The sequence below is a fragment of the Daphnia pulex genome, chromosome 3 (assembly GCF_021134715.1).
Source record: "Daphnia pulex isolate KAP4 chromosome 3, ASM2113471v1".
Taxonomy (NCBI): Eukaryota; Metazoa; Arthropoda; class Branchiopoda; order Diplostraca; family Daphniidae; genus Daphnia; species Daphnia pulex.
In genome coordinates this window covers 349,552-367,121 of record NC_060019.1, presented here as the reverse complement: position 1 = coordinate 367,121, position 17,570 = coordinate 349,552, and the positions used below count along the sequence as shown (strand labels likewise).

Below are 17,570 nucleotides of genomic sequence, written 5' to 3'. Positions count from 1 at the left end.
CCTTACGACGCTTTTGGGGAAAAAAACGGGGTTATTGCCTGAGTGAAAACTCAATTGTGTGATTTGTGTCCATTACTTCATACGGGTAATCTTCTCTACTCATCAATTCGGCTCGTACGACCCCCTCACAAAGCCGATGTACTACCGCCTACTACTAATGCTCTTGCTCTCTTGCTATTGATTATACGCATTCTGAAGCGAAGCTATAGGGGGTATCAGGAAATTTGTCAGGGAACATGAGACGCAGCAAGGAGTGAAAGATAAAGAAGTAGGAGAGAGGTACCGAGAAGAGAAATCCAATGATCCGCCCGCTCCATTTCGACGCCGAAGAACGCGGGAGAGTTGTGCCCGCACTTTTCTCTTTTTTGAAAACCTTTGCCATCAGTCGGAGAGTGTCGTGTCTGTCAATCAAGTAATTGGTCCAACCGTCGACAGTACACGGCCGTCAGGCTTTTGATTCTTTTATTATTGCCAAAGTAAATAAACGAGGCTAATAGGATAGATGGCGATGATTGGGTTGTCCATGATGACGAAAGATTCGAAACCAACAAAATACGTAATATTAGGGTATTAGTGCAGGCGTTTCATCACTTCCTTTTTAAGAGGCTGCAATAAGACAAACTGAAGAATTACTGGGACCGACTGGAACAAACAGCATGTTGTCAAGACTCATTAAAGTCATATTTTGTATTGTGTGATTGGTTAATAATGAGGTAGAATAAAGCTGCTTATTTAGTTAACAATATGGAGTTTAATTGATTACAACTGTTTGTTAACCACTTTCTAAGGGGGAAAAGTTTATACCAAAACAAATTTGTACGACAAAATGAATACTAAATGACATGGCAGTATATTACAAATTGCCAAAAAATTAAGAGCACAGTACCCAACGTTATTCAGACACAATTCGTTATAGTTTTCTGGTTAATCTGGATGTTGTTTAACACGAAGTAATTGCAAGATTTCTTTGCGGTTTTTTTCTTCATAATTTCTCTTGATGTAGTCACGCGTTTCTTTAGTCACTTTGAATCCACTCTTGATTAAAAATTTTATAATGTCAATTAAATTTCCATTTTTGTACTTTATGGACAATAAGGTGAGAGCATTATGTCCGTCTTTGTTTTTGCAATTGATATCGATCCCATTTTCAATAAAAAGTCGGATAATGTCAATTATATTTTCTTTTTTGTAAGAGTAGCACAATGATGTGAGAGCATTATCTCCTACATTGGCTTTGCAATTGATGTCGATCCCATTTTCAATGAAAAGTCGAATAATGTCAATTAGATTTTCATTTTTATAACTGCTGCACAATGTAGTGAGAGCATTATATCCGATTTTGTCTTTGCAATTGATGTCGATCCCTTTTTCAATGAAAAGTCGAATAATGTCAATTAGATTTTCATTTTTATAACTGCTGCACAATTTAGTGAGAGCATTATCTCCCCATTCGTTGGTTCTGCAATTGATGTCGATCCCATTTTCAATTAAAAGTCGAATAATGTCAATTAAATTTTCGTTTTCATAATTTGAGCACAATTTAGTGAGAGCATTTTCTCCGTTGTTGGTTTTGAAATTGACATCGATCCCATTTTCAATGAATAGTCGAATAATGTCAATTAAATTTTCATTTTTGTATCTTTCGCACAGTAAGGTGAGAGCATTATTTCCGTTGTTGGTTGTGCAATTGACATCGATCCCATTTTCAATTAAAAGTCGAATAATGTCAATTAGATTTCTGTGTCTAATACAAAAAATGAAGGAAAGTATTCCATCTTTGTTTTGACAAGTTGTGCACAATATAATGAGAGCATTATCTCTGTATTTGTTTTTGCAATTGATATCAATCCCATTTTCAATTAAAAGTCGGATAATGTCAATTAAATTTCCTTTCCCATAATTTCTGCACAATGTAGTGAGAGCATTATCTCCGTCAATGTTTTTGCAATTGACATCGATCCCATTTTCAATTAAAAGTCGAATAATGTCAATTAAATTTTCATTTTTGTATCTTGCGCACAGTAAGGTGAGAGCATTATCTCCGTAATAGTTTTTGCAGTTGACATCAATCTCCTTTTCAATCAAAAGTCGAATAATGTCGATTAAATTTCTGTTTTTATAATTTGTGCACAATATTATGAGAGCATTCAATCCGATTTTTCTTTTGCAATTAACTTCGATTCCCTTTTGAATGAAAAGTCGAATTATTTCAATCAAATTTTCGTTTTCATAATGTTTGCAAAGTAAGGTGAGAGCGTTATGTCCGTACATATTTTTGCAATTGATATCAATCCCATTTGCAACGAAGAGATTGAGGATTGCCAAAAAACTTTTGTTTTGATGTTGTTCACGATTTTTGCACCACAAAAAGAGAGCATTTTCGCCGTTGCTGTCAAGTGAATTGACGTTGGCTCCGTGTTTGATCAACAGACTAACTATTTCTACGATATTTTCACTTATCTTTTCGTTTTCTACTAAGCGCAATAGCGGTGTCAATCCATTTTCATCTTCGACGTTAAGGTCCACACCTTCTTGAATCAGTTTTCCTATTTCCTCCACGCTTGGGTTCCCCTTTGCAATTAAAATGAACATCTGCTGTGAATTCTGAAAGGAAAAAAACTTGTTAATGCAGAACAATAGTTGAGAAAACGTTTTCGCGAAAATTTTTTCTTACCTTTGGGATAAGGTGGGATAAGAGTCGATTAACGACATCAGACGAAGTAATTCGATTTTTTGGTTCTTTTTCTAACATTCTTGTGATTGTATTACGAATATTGTCGGTTTCTACACCGAATAATTTTTGTAATAGGCTTTGACTCAACTTACTGGGAAGATTGACTGGTTTGTTTGTTCGTACGTTCTTTCCAATTTCATAACTTGGGGAACCAAAGGGATGAATCCCTCCTGAAATGAAATAGCCAAAGACGAGTCCTTCTGCGAATACATCGCTCTTGACGGTCCCTCTTTTCTGAACTTCTTTCCCAGTAGAACTGTCCTCGTCCAGTAATTTCAATATTTCCGGTGCAAAATAATCGTATGTTCCTCTAACACCACTCATTGTAAAAGTTCCCCTTTCGTTGACTTGTTTACTTAAACCAAAATCCGCCCACTTCATCACCACTCGTCGGGTTGTAGAATCCGAGCTGATCAGCACGTTCTGTGGCTTGATGTCACGATGGACTAATCCCCTTTGATGAATGTACTCGAGTCCTTTAGCCAACTGGAGAAGAACTTCTGTTTCTGGTGGCATTGGGCCGCGATATTTTCTCTGGTCATTTTCATTGAGAAACAGTCTATCTAACGAGGCATCACACAATTCAAGGGCGAAACTTCTATAAACAAAATTATTTTCGAAAAAATTTTTAAGAATTCTAATTTGAAAACTGTTTGATTTTTGAAATACTTGAAGTCTTGGTCCTCTTCCACGTGAAATAATTTGATGACGTTGGTGTGATGTAACATTTTCAGGGCCTTCTCTTCTTGTTCGTTGCTTGCAGCGTCCTTAATCAAAATTCGTTTGACGGCAACTTTCGTTTCACCCCAAACCCCTTGATAAACAGTACCAAAGCCTCCTACCCCTAATATCTTTTGACGATCAAAGGTAAGCATGCTAAAAAATGAATTAACTTGCCTAAAACACTTAAATAAAGGTATTACTTTCGCTCAACTGTATCAAGCTCAACAACAGTATCTGTAGCACCAGTAAATTTAAAATGTAGTGATAAAAGTAGGCTATTTTATCTGTTTTTTAAAATGATAACTTGATAAGCGCATATAGTCATGGGTACATAGGCTGTTTTGAAGCCACCTTCATATCTTTATCTATTTTGAAATCGCTTAACTTTGCAATGTTAAGTAAAATACAACATTTTTGTATTTGAATTCTGACATTGTAAACCAGCTAGCATTCCCTTTTAAAATGTTATATATCTATTATTGTTGTTGAAACAATTGACATAAAAATTTAACGGCAATGAATTAGACAACAAATGTGGAGTTTTTATTTTATGAATTTTATTTGATGTACCAGTCATGCCTTATGACGCTTTGAAAAAAAAATGATAATTTTTCAAACTAATACTCAATTAGCCAAAGTTTTCTCCAAATCCAAATCTCCGATAATTTATCCACGACGCCATCCATCCATGCAATCTCATCCAACGTACAATTTCACTGGATTATCCAATCCAGTGAAATTTCCCCGTAAAGTCAGACTTAGGTTAGTAACGCCTGAATTAAAACTCAATTGCGGCCATTACTTCATCTTACGGGTACTGCAAATCTTCTAGAGTTATTCTGGCGGTTTGTGAGATATCTTTGTCGTCATTCCGACACAACACGGGTAAAGCGTTGTATCCTTAATAAAATGTTGACGAAAGATAAAATCGTTGACGTTGATAAACGAATGGACTGCGCAGTTGTGATCCAGCTGGATTGGTGTCCATAAACACATTTTGTCACTCGGGATGATAATTACTTGAGATTAAATAATTATTTCTTCAACACTGCTGCGAATCTTTTTTCTTTGCTATCGTGAAAGGTGCGGCCATTTTTATCTCATTCATTTGGTTGTGTATTACTCTGTCTGTGCCGACCATTCGAAATTATTAGTATTCCTTTTTTTTTGAAATTTATGATAGTTTGACTGAATTTTTGAATTGGTTACGACTACACATTTGCAGCTGGAATCTTCGCCTTTTGCAATTGCGAATTTTCATTCGAGTATCGCCACAGAAAGATAGAAGCTTAATTGAAATGATCATGTTAGACAATTCAACGTTAACCTTTTTAGTGTTTTTCGCTCTACCCGCTCTGCCATCTTTGCTAAAGCTCGTAATGAATTATCTATACCGTTTGATAGGTGACAGTATAGGTAGTATTGACTAATAGAACGTAAAGTATCCCCTGTACATGTACAAAAATCGATGCAGATCATAGAATTCGTGTTAGAACAAAACTGATTTTATTTTCTTTGTTAATCATAAGAAATGGAAAACGACATATGAGACAATTAAAGTAGGAAATGTAAGCGAAAATCTTATTCTCGTCTGCGCTGGACAAAGTTTGTGTTGAGAGTCTCTTTGTTGGCTGGATGGACAATTCCGGAGGGCTGAAATGGGACTGGAAACAAACTAATTATTGGCATTTCCTAATGCTAGAATTTAAGTATTTCTATTCCTATAGTGTTGCGTCCTTTTTTAACATTTCCTTAATGCCATTAGACGCTTCCTCCCAAGACGATTGCCACCTCATTTGAGCTTCCTCAATTTCACCGTGGGGAATACAAAGCATTATTGGTTGCATTTCTAATAATATGATGTACTTGTCGAAAACTTTGGCGTGCATTATGGCGGAGTGATGCATCTTGGCGCAGAAATCTGACGTCATTTGAAGGGAGTTTTCCAATTCTTCAATTGCATTCTCCTCAACTGTTTCGGCTGAAAAGTCAGTTAGTAATGCTTTAGTCAAGTCATTGCTCATTTGAATAAAATAACGATGCATGCCCGACCATTTGTCATGGTACTGGCCGAGGTAATTCAAACCATCATTGAGAATTTGAAGCATTTCGTTATGGTCCAAGGCTTTGTCTACATCACCTCGGACATGTTTCAAATTTTGAATATTTTCATTGGAAATTCTTTCGAGTTCTTTCTGAACTTTTTCCCTGATGTTCTTCAATTTATTTTCGCCGTCTTCCAACATTTTCCGTGCATATTCAAGCGATTCTTCTGCAGGCTCATGGCGAAAAAACGAATGCCTAATACCCAACTTTGATTTGCCGATGTCGTCCAAATCTTTTCTTTTTTCTTTTACATTTTCTTCCGCTGCTTCAAGTTTCTTCCGTAACTTGTAGATGTTTTCCTGCTGTTTCCTTGTAGTTTCATCTCCAATCTCGTCTGTAATCTCTTTTCTCTTGACGTCCAGGCTTGTCATTAAGGCTTCGATTACTTGTCCAATCAGCTGACTTAATTTGTCAAAAGAATCGCAAACTTCTTTTGAAATTGTCGCTCCGTCGTCAATGTCTTGTTTGATTCTATCCAAGCGTCTGCGAATTGATTTCTTCGTGGCTTTTCTATCGTCATTTTTCAGATATTCCATGTAATTTGCGTAGTAGCGAGGCACCTGTCCCGTCTTCAACTGAATCCTTAACATGTCGATGTGCGCTTTCGTGATGGCTTCAAAGGAATCCGCGTAGATTTGAAATAATGCCATCCGGAAACTCTCCGGATCTTGAATTAAAGGGATCTTCTTTTGGTCGCTCTGGTCGATTTGGAAACTAGGTACTCGATTTCTGGCAATCGACAATTTGCCCATGAAAGCAATGATCTTGGTTGCCGCAGTAATAACTTCACTCCAGTCTGTTACGTCATCGATTTCCCGTTTTCTAAAATCGTCGTTGTCTGCAAAGTTCAATAATGAAATAAAACTAAGAATTATAAGACTTGAACTTTCCTATCCTAATTAATTGATTAAAATATTAGGCTAGTTATTGTTTCTTTTCAACAATAACAATTCAACAATTTAGTTAAGCAATACAATCGTGCAATCTCTCTAAACTCTCGCGCCTCTATTCTCTTTTAAGATTTTGAAATTGTAACTTACCGTTGGTTAGATTAGCAGAGGCCATCTTCTCCTAGACATGGACAAAGAGTGAATAACTTCTACTATTGTTGTTAAGGCTTAACTGCTTGAATACAACTGTACTTATCTTGACGATTATTGTACGACGCTGAATTCTTGTGAATGAGGCTCCCTCTTTTCATCGACGTTTGACAATCACTTCCGTACTCTATTTCTCCGAAACCTTTTCCATAAACCTCTTAAAGTGACCCCCTTCATAAGTCATGCTCAAAATCGCTGCAAAAATAGAAATAAAATTCATGTTGGAGCAGAAATGATTTTATTTTATTTTCAAGGAAAATTCAGAATCATTAAAAATGGAGTTGAACGCACGACGAGACATAAACTAAAAGAAAATCTAAGCGAAAATCTTCTCGTCTTTTCGTCTGCGCTGGACAACAGTTCCGGGTTTGTGTTGAGCGTCTGGATGGTTGGCCAATTCCGGAGGACACGTCGACACGGGACTGGATAGAAGAAGAGCCTTCAAGTCGTAAAAGAGTGGCGAATCATCCTTGGTACAGAAGGAGATGGCTGTTCCATGCTTGCCGGCTCGCCCGGTACGACCGATACGATGCGTGTAATCCTCGATCGTTTTGGCCATGTCGTAGTTGATGACCAACGAGACATCCTTAATGTCGATACCACGGCCGGCAACGTCTGTGGCCACCAGGATATCCTTGGCTCCTGACTTCAAGTTGGAAAGGGCAAATTCACGCTGCTCCTGACCCTTACCACCGTGCAGAGTACAAGCATTGAACTGTCGAAAGAATAAATAAACACCTTAAATGAATTCAACTAGACAAAATTTTTAAATTAAAATGCCTTACGCCAAATTTCTCCAGGCCCTTGGCCAGTACATCTGCTCCCTTCTTTTGGTTGACGAAAATGATGATGGGAGGTTCGAGTTTTCCGCGGCGCAGAATTTCCATCAACTTGTTGCGCTTGGCGTTCTCTTCAACCATGTAGACGATTTGCTCCGTCCGTTCCACAGGTTTGCCGGCCGAGCCGATGTAGACCACAGCCGGACGTCTCAGGTAAGTTCGAGCCAATCGCTCCACCGCCGAAGGCATGGTTGCCGTAAACATAACAGTCTGCAAAAAGGAAATAAAAAATGAGGTAAATAAACCAGTCTGACGTTTAGAATTAACCAAACCAATACCTGTCGGAATTTATTCTTGGAATTGAAATTGGCCATCAGCTTTTGCTCGTCTTCAGCGTCGTCGTTGTCCGGCTTCTGATTTGTGACTGGCATGTGTTCCAGAATCTTTTGCACGTCGGGTTCGAAACCCATGTCAATCATGCGATCAGCTTCGTCCAGCACAATGTACGTGCACTGTGACAGCACCAAGTATCTGTTCTCCAAAACGTCAATCAGACGACCGGGAGTGGCAATCACGATCTGTTAAAAGTAAAAAAGTCAATGAAATGAATAAACTGGGATAGGATAAGAGAAATTACCTCGCAACCCATTCGCAGTCTGAAGCCTTGCTCCTCCCTGGATAGACCACCGATGACGGCAACCGTTCGGATGCCCAAATGCTGACCGAATTTGATGCATTCTTCTTCGATCTGCTGAGCCAACTCACGAGTAGGAGCCAAAATGATGGCGTAGGGTCCCGAATCATCGTCACCCAGGCGGACGTTCTTGGGAAGCGACTGAATCCATACGAGTAAGGGGATTAAGAATGCGGCGGTTTTTCCTGATCCTGTTTCAGCCACACCGATAATATCTCGGTTCTTTAATCCTGAAAAAAATTCACGTGAAATAAGTTTACTTTTTCAAACAGATAAGTAATTATTGGCAACGTACCAATGGGAATGGCTTGACGCTGGATGGGAGTAGGATCAATGTATCCAACTTTTTCGATAATCTCCAAAGTTTCCTTGTTGAGATCAGAATCAGCCCACGAACGGTACGGATTAGGAATTTTGCCACCTTAAAAAAACCAAAAGACATTAAGTTAAACATATTAATTAATCAACAAGTTTAGGTAACATACCTTTAATGGTGATGTTGTAATCTTCTCGGAAGATACGCCAATCACGCTCAGTCATTTCTTCGACCTTTTTCTCTTGCCAGTGACGGTCGTCCCATTTCTGCTTGTCTTCTCGTCTTTGTTCCTTCTTCAAACGGACCTTCTCCTGGGCCTTTTCAGTGTCTGTCCGGCGTTTGTCCAACATGTCACCATAGAATTTCGACTGGTCTTTCTTCTGGGCTTTGATGTCAATTCCGGCCACATGACCACGACCGTAAAATTGGACCTAATCAACAAAATAAAGAAAACGTTAGAATTTCACCTTTTAAAATTTATATCAAGGGTCTTCTTACCTGATGTCTTTCCTTGTAGATTGGGTTGTAGTCGACGGCAGTGTCTTCTGCCGCATCCCATTCGAAAACGAATTTACGTTCGTTCAGCCTGCGGACACGTCGCTTTTTCTTGGCCATGCCCAGGTAACGATCCTTGATGGCATCCATCTCCTTTTGCTTATCGCGGTCTGTTTCACCATCTTTACGATCTTTGGTCTCCTTTTCGCGCTCCCTTTCTCGATCACGTCGACGATCGCGTTCTGGTTCCCTGTTGGTCTCTTTAGCCGCCTAAAATCAATTTTAAAAGATGTCGTGTTAAATCTAAAATAACAAATAATGTAGGATATGAATACAAACCTGAAAAAAGGCATTCCGTTTTGATCTTTCCTCTTCTTGCTGTTTGCGTAGATTTTCAACTTCCTCCTGTCGCTTTCGCATAGCTTCGGCTGCACGTTCTTCTTTCGTGAGAAACTTGGGTTTGCTCTTTTCCTCTTCTTCGGCTTTCTTTTTGGCCAGCAATTCTTCCAGCGACAGGGGCTCCTTTTTAATCGCTTGCTGTTCAGTGTTTTCTTCACTTGCTTCCTGGTCTTTTGCATCTTGTTCGGTTTTCACATCTTTACGATCTCGACGGTCCCTTGGTGACCTAATTAACAAAAACAAATGAATCAATGGACAAATATAATTAAGGTTAATTTCATTACCTGGATCTGGATCTACGTCGTCTTGCTGTTCGATCACGGCTACGAGAGCGACTGCGTGATCTTTTCCTTTCGCGTTCTCTTCTCTCACGATCACGATCTCTGGCAAGATCTTTGTTGTCTCGATTATTGCCACGGTCACGATCTTTGTTGTTATCTCGATCCCTTTCACGATCTTTGTTGTCACGTTCTCGCTCGCGATCTTTGTTTTCTCGCTCTCGATCACCTTCTCTATCTTTATTGCGGCGATCTCGGTCGTCGCGAACGTCTCTTCGATCCTCGTTGACCATTTCTGATTATTCTGTAAATAATCAACAGCTGTTTTAAACAGGTGAAACGAAAAAGATGATAATAAACTGTTAAACTACAGATCCTTAAGTGTCAATCAATTAATTTTCCCTATCTAGTTTGAATATACTACAGCATGTAAAACGAATTTAGTGACAAGAATTTAAAAACTTCAATCAAGTTATTTTCTAAACAAAATAGGCCCCAATGGTTCACAAAGTTGAAGACTATGTTCTAGAAGCTTTTGGCGATTAAATCAAACATGAGGTATTTTAATGTCACCCCAATAGTAAAAACACGTTGCAAGAACATTTATAGTTTTGCTAGTAATTTTTTCACGTCTAATTACCTTTTGTTTTCCTTTAATAATATCCGAAATGAGCTATCACATAAGAAACTTCGCACTTTTTGTCAAGACCACCGCATCATCAATGTGTAGCAGACGACAAAAGCGTTTAAACAACGTCACGATGCCAGACTGGATTAATTCGAAAAAAATACTGCAGCTTATTTTCATTTTGTTGGAAAAATATTTAACGTAGAATTTTTAAAAATTGATAAGAAAAATACATCAGTTATTATCTTGATGAAAATTGGCGGACGTGAAATTGTCGTGCGTGTTGGGAATTTATTGCATCCCAACAGTGATCGACATTATTGCTATTGTTAATTCTGTGTAATTTGTAGGGACCTCAACAGAGGGCCCCAATTTTACCCTCTCTTCCCATTCAATCTATTGTTCCCTACCCTACTCAACCCTAAACCAACTATTGAAATACCAAAATGCTGTATTATACGGCAGTGTGAAATATAAGGACGAACTAGCAACAACAAAGGTGTCATCTCTTATCTCAATCTTGGAAGTTGAACGGTCGACACCGCCAACAAGAGTTCCATTTCCAACATGGTCCTTCGAACTGGAGTTTTCTCCAACCAGTGTTAAGTTAGTTTCGCTCTATCACACTCAAATCTTTCTCTCGTTATCTCCTTTTGCTTAATCATTGCCGCCATTTATCAAAGAAAATTGTGTTTAATTATGGCAGGTCAGTCATTTATTAGAATCTTTTTCTCTCTCTCTGAGTTTAACTTGTTCTCAGGGGTCTAGTAAGCAAATAGATCCCTCTAAACAGTAAATTATTTTTCTTCTCTCTCTTGAATTAAAGCTAAAATATTTCCTCAAAGTTTCTTAAAATTAAAATAGGATTCCTAAATCATTTTTGAAGGGGGATTTCTTTTTTTGTCACGTAAATTATCATCGCCTAAGTTGATTATTCTCTCTTCCCTTTCAACAAATTTTTTTTTTTTGGGGGGATATTGCTTTCCAATATCTAAGATTGGGCAAACTTGGGAACTTCCCTACCTCTTTAACGTGTTCACCTCGTGTGAGCCTTAGGTTAAATTCCCTCTCTATCTCTTGATACGCCTCCCGGCATTGTAAAAACGAATCTCAGCTGATTGGGTTCACTGCCCGTTCTTTAAAAATGGGATAACGCGGGAATCTCTTTCCTTTCAAGAATTTTTTTTTGGGGGGGCTTGCTTCCCTACCTCTTAGATTGGGAAAACGCGGGAACTTCTCTAACCCTTCAATGAGTTCGCCTCGTGTGAGCCCCAGGGTGAAAAGACTTAAATAAATTATCGCTCTCTTTGCTATGGCCTTAGACCATTTCCCGAAAACAAATCTCTCTCATTTTTTGAATTAATTTGCATTGTTTGTTATTCAATCATTTGGGTAAATCTCTCTCTGTCTCAGAAGGCACAACGATCTCTCTAAATACGACAGAAAAATATTCTCTTTTTTGGGGGGCTAGGCCGGTTTCCCCTTTAAACTGGAAAAAACGCGGGAAAATTCTCTACCCTTTCAACGCGTTCGCCTCGTGTGCGCCTTAGGGTGATTAAAACTTGAATTTTTTTTCTCTCTCTCTATTTACAAAGGCCTTCCGCCATTTCGAAACAAATCTCGCGCTCTTACGCTCTTGCATTTTTTGTTTGCTTAAAGGGAAATCTTTCTCTTTTTCTGAGAAGGCACAAAGCGCCCTCTGAGCACAAAATTGGGAATTAGAAACCGCCGTCTTGCGGCAAAAACTCTTTAAATTCTCTTTCCTAAAAATTGTTATTATGCCGTTTGTGGGATTGTAAGGAGCTAGAAAATTACCCTAGCTCCAAAATCATTCAGTTTTTGCAGATATCTTCACATAAAGGAATTCAAAGAAAGTGGAAAAGACAGCAGAATTTAATTCGGCACCACGAATCTCCGAAGACCGAGCAGAACAACAAACAAAAAGGCTAATCAACTTAATCAAAACATTAATTTAAACTAATTATCTTCTTTTCGTACTCTCAGCAGCTCCTTAGGAGCCACCTCCAACTCACAATGGCTCCAAATTACGCAAGAACTTTAATTAAAAAGCATATCACCCGTATCATTAACCTCGTCGAAACGTACAAATCAACAGAAATGACGTTGGAAGCGTTTATCGAAGTCGAAAAATTAGAAAAAAAGCTAGATGGATTCTACAAAACTTATGAGATATTCTCAAAAAGGGTCCAGGCTGAAATGTACAAAGAAGGCGAAGACCAAGAAGAGATCAATGCAGACATCGACACCATGTACCAAACAATGGACGATGTTATTGTCGCCAAAATTCACATCTTAAAGAAAAAACGAAGAGAATGGTTAGACAAACTCGAAAAGGAAGCAGATGACGAAGAATGGGAGAAGGACAGAGAAAGAATGCTCCAAATTCTCCAACATCAGGCAGCAACCCAGGCAGCAAACCAGGCAGCAACCCAAGCACAACTCAATCGGGACATAATCAGTCAGGTGATCGCAGCCATCTCAACAGCCTTTTCAGTGCCCGTCGCTCCAGGAGATGTCAACTTATCACCAACAGCTTCTCAGGAGCCAGCTTCTCAAACAAATCCAGTAATAGAGTCAATTCTCAAAACCCTCTCAACATCTCAATTTGCAGCAGTATTAGTGCCAAACCCAACTCCACTAGAAGTGTCGTCGCTTACGACAACAAGCTGTAGTTTTCAAAACACCCCTTCATACCAGTCAAAAGAAAATATCCAGACGGAAGAAAAAGAGACTGGAACGGCCAGTCTCCCTCACCCACCGAAAAAAGGAGACTCACTCTCGGATTCTCCGGATGGGCCAGACGGATATCCCGACAAAAAAAGGTTTGAAAGGAACGAAATAAAAGAAAATAATTCCTTTGTTTCAAAGTTAGAAAACTCAGCAAATCTGGAAGGAGCAGAAAAAATCCCATCATCGAACGCGAAAAGTTGCTACAGCGACCAAAACGTCAAATCAGCCCAGTCAAAAGAAGTCCCGATGGAAAAGGAGCCTGGAACAGCCAGTCTCCAACAACGACCAAAAAAAGGGCTATCAATCTCAGATATTCCGGTCAAATCCAGTGGAAACAAAGACGAAAAAAGGTTTGAAGACGAGCTGAAAGCAACTAACCTCAAATTTGCAAACTTAGATGGTGTAGATGCAGTGGAGTCCAAAAATCTCTTGAGCTCCTCTAGCAACGAAAAAACTGCTTGCACACTCATTATTCAAGAAGCTCCAGCTACTCCGGCAGAAGCTCCTCGTCCTCTCATTATTCTAGAAGCTCCAGCTACTCCGGCAGAAGCTCCTGGTACTCTCAATCTTCAAAAAGCTCCAGCCAATCCGGCAGAAGCTCCTCACTCTCTTAGTCATCAAGAAACTCCTACTTATCAAGCAGAAGTTCCTGACACATTCAATTGTCTAAAAACTAAAGATTCAATTATTAGGATTCCGCCAGCCGGCTCCAAAGAAAAGGATATTCCTACCTTTCTTTTTTTCCCCTCGGGAAGGCCAGCTGCATCGCTGGAAACACTTAACTCTTTTCCGAGTCAACTTAAACAAACCAACTTCTCTTCTTCTGGAAATTTATCATCGTCGCCAGAAATCCAGGAAGCTTCGAAAGAAAATCCTCAAGAAGCCGCTGCATTTGTCAATTCAACAAACGTAGAAAGCAACCAAGAAATCATTCCGAAGTTCAGATCGCCGTGCAGTCAAGCAGCAATTCTTCCGGAATTGGCCAATCAACAAAACTCAATGAAACGGAAGCGCTTGGAGCCAGTAAAACCAGCTCCTAAACGCATCTCAAGGTTACCAAGTATAGAAGAACATCTCATCAACCAGTTGCTGTTCTCTTATTCGTTAACCCAGGTACCAAACAAAATCGTTTCACATCTACTAAAAAATATTCTTGTGTTAAAGGACATTGAAGAAGATTCCAACACACACCAATCGGTATGGGATCCTGGTGGCAAACTTCCAAAGAGTCAGCCAACTCTCAATCGGAATCAAATGGAATGGACAATTAACTGAATCCGTAGCCAGTCAACGAAACAGCTCCTCTTAATCCAGGCCATCCATCTTCAACCGCATTTTCAGATCTCCAATCCAACGGATATCAAGTCGATCAGGATGTCGAGCCAATTGAACGGGCTCTACTGGGGAGTGTGTTGGGAATTTATTGCATCCCAACAGTGATCGACATTATTGCTATTGTTAATTCTGTGTAATTTGTAGGGACCTCAACAGAGGGCCCCAATTTTACCCTCTCTTCCCATTCAATCTATTGTTCCCTACCCTACTCAACCCTAAACCAACTATTGAAATACCAAAATGCTGTATTATACGGCAGTGTGAAATATAAGGACGAACTAGCAACAACAAAGGTGTCATCTCTTATCTCAATCTTGGAAGTTGAACGGTCGACACCGCCAACAAGAGTTCCATTTCCAACAGTGCGACCGCAAACACGTACAAGGTCAAAACAGACGACGTATCATTGACTTGTCCGTCAAAAAGTTCTAGTCTCAGTCTCTTGTGCTGTAACTACGGGAGAAAAACTAAGATGTTGAGTCCAATAAAAGTACCTACAACGCCATTTGAAGGCCAAAAACCTGGCACTAGCGGCCTAAGAAAAGCGGTTAAAGTATTTTCTCAGCCACATTACACGGAAAATTTTATTCAGTCGTTGTTAACTGGAGGACTTGGTGAGGCTCTAACCGGTTCGACTCTGGTACTTGGTGGAGATGGACGATATTTCTTGCACCAAGCAGTCGAGATCATTGTCCGCATTTGTGCTGCCAATAAGGTACAGATCCTTGTTATTCCGTTTTAAAAATATGGTTCTAATGTGATGTCATTACAGGTATCCAAGCTGATTGTTGGGCAGAACGGAATTCTTTCTACTCCTGCAGTCTCTTGCATGATTCGCAAGTATAAGACCAACGGTGGAATTTTGCTCACTGCCAGTCACAATCCAGGTGGTCCTGATGCCGATTTCGGCATCAAGTTTAACACCTCCAACGGTGGGCCTGCACCTGATGGTGTAACCAACAAAATCTATGAGCTTTCTACTGGAATCAAGGAATATTCTACAGTACCAGACCTGAAATGTGATATTAAGACCATTGGAACTCAGCAATTTGATGTAAGAAAGCTAAAATTAGTGATGTCATTCAAAATTTCATACCATGTTCCACTCTTTGTAGATTGAAGGCCACCCATTTACAGTTGAAGTCGTAGACTCTGTCAACGATTATTTGGAGTTGATGAAAGAAATCTTTGATTTTGGTTCTATCAAAAACCTTATTTGTGGAACAGGTCAAACCCCTCTGAAAGTGTTGATCAATTCAATGCACGGAGGTATTGATCTTTGAAAAAGTCTTTAAATACGACACCATTTGGCTGACCACTGTTTTTTTAGTGACCGGTCCTTATGTCAGCCGCATATTTTGCGAAGAGCTTGGAGCTAGCGCACAAAGTGTCGTAAATGTTATTCCCCTGGAAGATTTTGGAGGACATCATCCTGACCCGAATCTTACTTACGCCGCCGACTTGGTTCAAGCTATGAAAGAAGGCGATTTCGGACTTGGAGCCGCTTTTGATGGAGATGGAGTAATTAACTTTCATTAACTCTTAAACTTAACTCAATATTTCAATGTGTGTATTTAAATGAAGGATCGAAACATGATTTTGGGTGAGAAAGCCTTCTTCGTCACCCCTTCCGACTCTTTAGCAGTCATCGCCAACAATATGGATTGTATTCCTTACTTCCGTAAAACTGGAGTTAGAGGATTTGCCAGAAGCATGCCTACTGGTGCCGCTGTCGATAGGTATTAATTACATTATTGGACCACTGAATTTGTTTTAACTAAATAATTTTTTATTAGGGTTGCCGTCAAATTGCAGAAAAGTATCTACGAAGTCCCCACCGGCTGGAAATACTTTGGCAATCTGATGGATGCCGGACAACTGTCGCTTTGCGGCGAAGAAAGTTTTGGGTAAATTTTAGTACATTCGAATTTTATTTATGAAAATATTTCATATCTGCAATTTTAATAGAACTGGCTCAGATCATATTCGAGAAAAAGATGGAATATGGGCGGTTCTTGCCTGGTTGTCTATTCTGGCCACCAGGAAACAAACAGTCGAACAAATTCTAAAAGACCACTGGACTTTGTACGGGCGAAACTTCTTCACGAGGTGAATTAGAGGTTACGTAACACATTTATGTAACGTTACTTATGACATTGAATTGACCTTTTAGATACGATTACGAAAATTGTGATTCCGAGCCCTGCAACAAAATGATGGCCGACCTTGAGGCACTCATGAACGAACCCTCGTTCATCGGTTCTGTTCACGAATTCGATGGCAAATCTTTTACGGTGGCCCTGGCCGATAACTTTTCTTATACCGATCCCATCGATGGTAGCCTCTCCTCCAAACAGGTACTACAAATGTCTTTAACGGAAATAAAAATGTCAGTATTAATTCATTTTGATCCTAAAGGGATTGCGGATCATTTTCCAAGATGGATCGCGTATTGTCATTCGCCTGAGCGGCACTGGAAGCTCAGGGGCTACTGTCCGCCTTTACATCGATAGCTACGAGTCCGATGCTGATAAATATCTGCTTGACGCCCAGGTATACCATATTGACATTGATTGATGTAACCCTGAAGCTTTTAAAGATAAATGCCGTATTGAATTTAGGTCATGTTGAAACCACTTGTTCAGATCGCGCTTCGAATTTCCAAGTTGCGGGAGCTGACCGGCAGAGACGAGCCCACAGTTATTACGTAATAATAACGCCGTTTTTAATCAACAACTTGCCGAGCAATCGAGCTGCAGTTATTCTTAGTCAGCGCTCTAGTTTTTGTTTGTTTCGTGTTGGATTTTGGGTAAGATATGAATTAATAGTCTATAGAAAGTGTTGTTGTTGTTGTTGAAATTGGAATCTCTCCTGTTATCATTAAAATTTAATATTTGCCGAGTGGCTAGCTGCTTTGTCTAATAAAACAGGCAATCTTTGTGATACTGCGTGAACTGTCTATACTAGTCCCGATGTGATGATAGGGAAAACCTAATTCAGATCATACGTACGTATTTATCTCTCGGCTGAGAGGTAGACCTTCGGTACAAGTTGCACCACGACTGACGCTGAAGCCAATCTACACGCACTGGTACGTATAGGAATTGTTCCCGGCACTTTGCACCTTATCTTTTAACATACGACATTTGTCCTTGAAAAGGAAAAAAAAACTATACTTTGGACAAATCCGTTTTGACACTTATTTGTTTGCACTGAATTATCGCTAGCCTAA

General features: G+C 39.5%; 4 protein-coding genes across 6 annotated transcripts; 1 reads left to right on the top strand and 3 right to left on the bottom strand.

Annotated features, from left to right (window-relative positions):
* Window positions 1-924: 924 nt before the first annotated feature.
* On the bottom strand, window positions 925-3,694 carry LOC124189804 (serine/threonine-protein kinase/endoribonuclease IRE2-like). The gene is made up of 4 exons (XM_046582275.1): window positions 3,404-3,694; window positions 2,675-3,332; window positions 2,176-2,604; window positions 925-1,035 (listed from the first exon to the last, which is right to left on the bottom strand). Exons 1-4 carry the CDS (start codon window positions 3,607-3,609, stop codon window positions 925-927), a joined length of 1,404 nt encoding a protein of 467 aa, XP_046438231.1. The 5' UTR covers window positions 3,610-3,694.
* A 1,249-nt stretch (window positions 3,695-4,943) lies between these two features.
* LOC124190729 lies at window positions 4,944-6,679 on the bottom strand. The gene is made up of 2 exons (XM_046583558.1): window positions 6,604-6,679; window positions 4,944-6,401 (listed from the first exon to the last, which is right to left on the bottom strand). The coding sequence occupies exons 1-2, from the start codon at window positions 6,626-6,628 to the stop codon at window positions 5,179-5,181; spliced, it is 1,248 nt and encodes a 415-aa protein (XP_046439514.1). The 5' UTR covers window positions 6,629-6,679; the 3' UTR covers window positions 4,944-5,178.
* Window positions 6,680-6,884: 205 nt separating this feature from the next.
* On the bottom strand, window positions 6,885-17,560 carry LOC124190723 (probable ATP-dependent RNA helicase DDX23). Of its 3 annotated transcripts, none has more exons than XM_046583554.1 (10): window positions 17,350-17,560; window positions 9,631-9,928; window positions 9,287-9,572; window positions 8,951-9,217; window positions 8,622-8,883; window positions 8,432-8,557; window positions 8,080-8,366; window positions 7,781-8,020; window positions 7,449-7,712; window positions 6,885-7,378 (listed from the first exon to the last, which is right to left on the bottom strand). In XM_046583554.1, the coding sequence occupies exons 2-10, from the start codon at window positions 9,915-9,917 to the stop codon at window positions 6,980-6,982; spliced, it is 2,418 nt and encodes an 805-aa protein (XP_046439510.1). In that variant the 5' UTR covers window positions 9,918-9,928; window positions 17,350-17,560; the 3' UTR covers window positions 6,885-6,979. The 3 variants fall into 3 exon arrangements, with proteins under 3 accessions (XP_046439510.1, XP_046439509.1, XP_046439508.1); XM_046583553.1 differs by lacking the exon at window positions 17,350-17,560 and adding an exon at window positions 10,265-10,371 and having other exon boundaries at window positions 9,631-9,945; XM_046583552.1 differs by lacking the exon at window positions 17,350-17,560 and adding an exon at window positions 10,265-10,371.
* Window positions 14,707-17,281, top strand: LOC124190725 (phosphoglucomutase-1-like). The gene is made up of 10 exons (XM_046583555.1): window positions 14,707-15,053; window positions 15,111-15,392; window positions 15,454-15,607; window positions 15,669-15,859; window positions 15,923-16,077; window positions 16,135-16,245; window positions 16,307-16,447; window positions 16,512-16,695; window positions 16,757-16,891; window positions 16,960-17,281. Exons 1-10 carry the CDS (start codon window positions 14,811-14,813, stop codon window positions 17,047-17,049), a joined length of 1,686 nt encoding a protein of 561 aa, XP_046439511.1. The 5' UTR covers window positions 14,707-14,810; the 3' UTR covers window positions 17,050-17,281.
* Window positions 17,561-17,570: the final 10 nt, after the last annotated feature.

Bases quoted from the DNA above. Each gene is read 5' to 3' on its own strand.
- LOC124190729 (XM_046583558.1), bottom strand. From the start codon at position 6,628: ATGGCCTCTGCTAATCTAACCAACG. The intron at 6,402-6,603 runs GTAAGTTACAAT...TGAACTTTGCAG, and splicing joins CTCTGCTAATCTAACCAACG to ACAACGACGATTTTAGAAAA.
- LOC124189804 (XM_046582275.1), bottom strand. From the start codon at position 3,609: ATGCTTACCTTTGATCGTCAAAAGATATTAGGGGTAGGAGGCTTTGGT. The intron at 3,333-3,403 runs GTATTTCAAAAA...TTTTGTTTATAG, and splicing joins GAAGAGGACCAAGACTTCAA to AAGTTTCGCCCTTGAATTGT. The intron at 2,605-2,674 runs GTAAGAAAAAAT...TTTTCCTTTCAG, and splicing joins TATCCCACCTTATCCCAAAG to AATTCACAGCAGATGTTCAT.
- LOC124190725 (XM_046583555.1), top strand. From the start codon at position 14,811: ATGTTGAGTCCAATAAAAGTACCTACAACGCCATTTGAAGGCCAAAAA. The intron at 15,608-15,668 runs GTATTGATCTTT...CTGTTTTTTTAG, and splicing joins GATCAATTCAATGCACGGAG to TGACCGGTCCTTATGTCAGC. The intron at 16,448-16,511 runs GTGAATTAGAGG...TTGACCTTTTAG, and splicing joins GGGCGAAACTTCTTCACGAG to ATACGATTACGAAAATTGTG.
- LOC124190723 (XM_046583554.1), bottom strand. From the start codon at position 9,917: ATGGTCAACGAGGATCGAAGAGACGTTCGCGACGACCGAGATCGCCGC. The intron at 9,218-9,286 runs GTTTGTATTCAT...AATTGATTTTAG, and splicing joins AACGGAATGCCTTTTTTCAG to GCGGCTAAAGAGACCAACAG. The intron at 7,379-7,448 runs GTAAGGCATTTT...TTCTTTCGACAG, and splicing joins AGGGCCTGGAGAAATTTGGC to TTCAATGCTTGTACTCTGCA.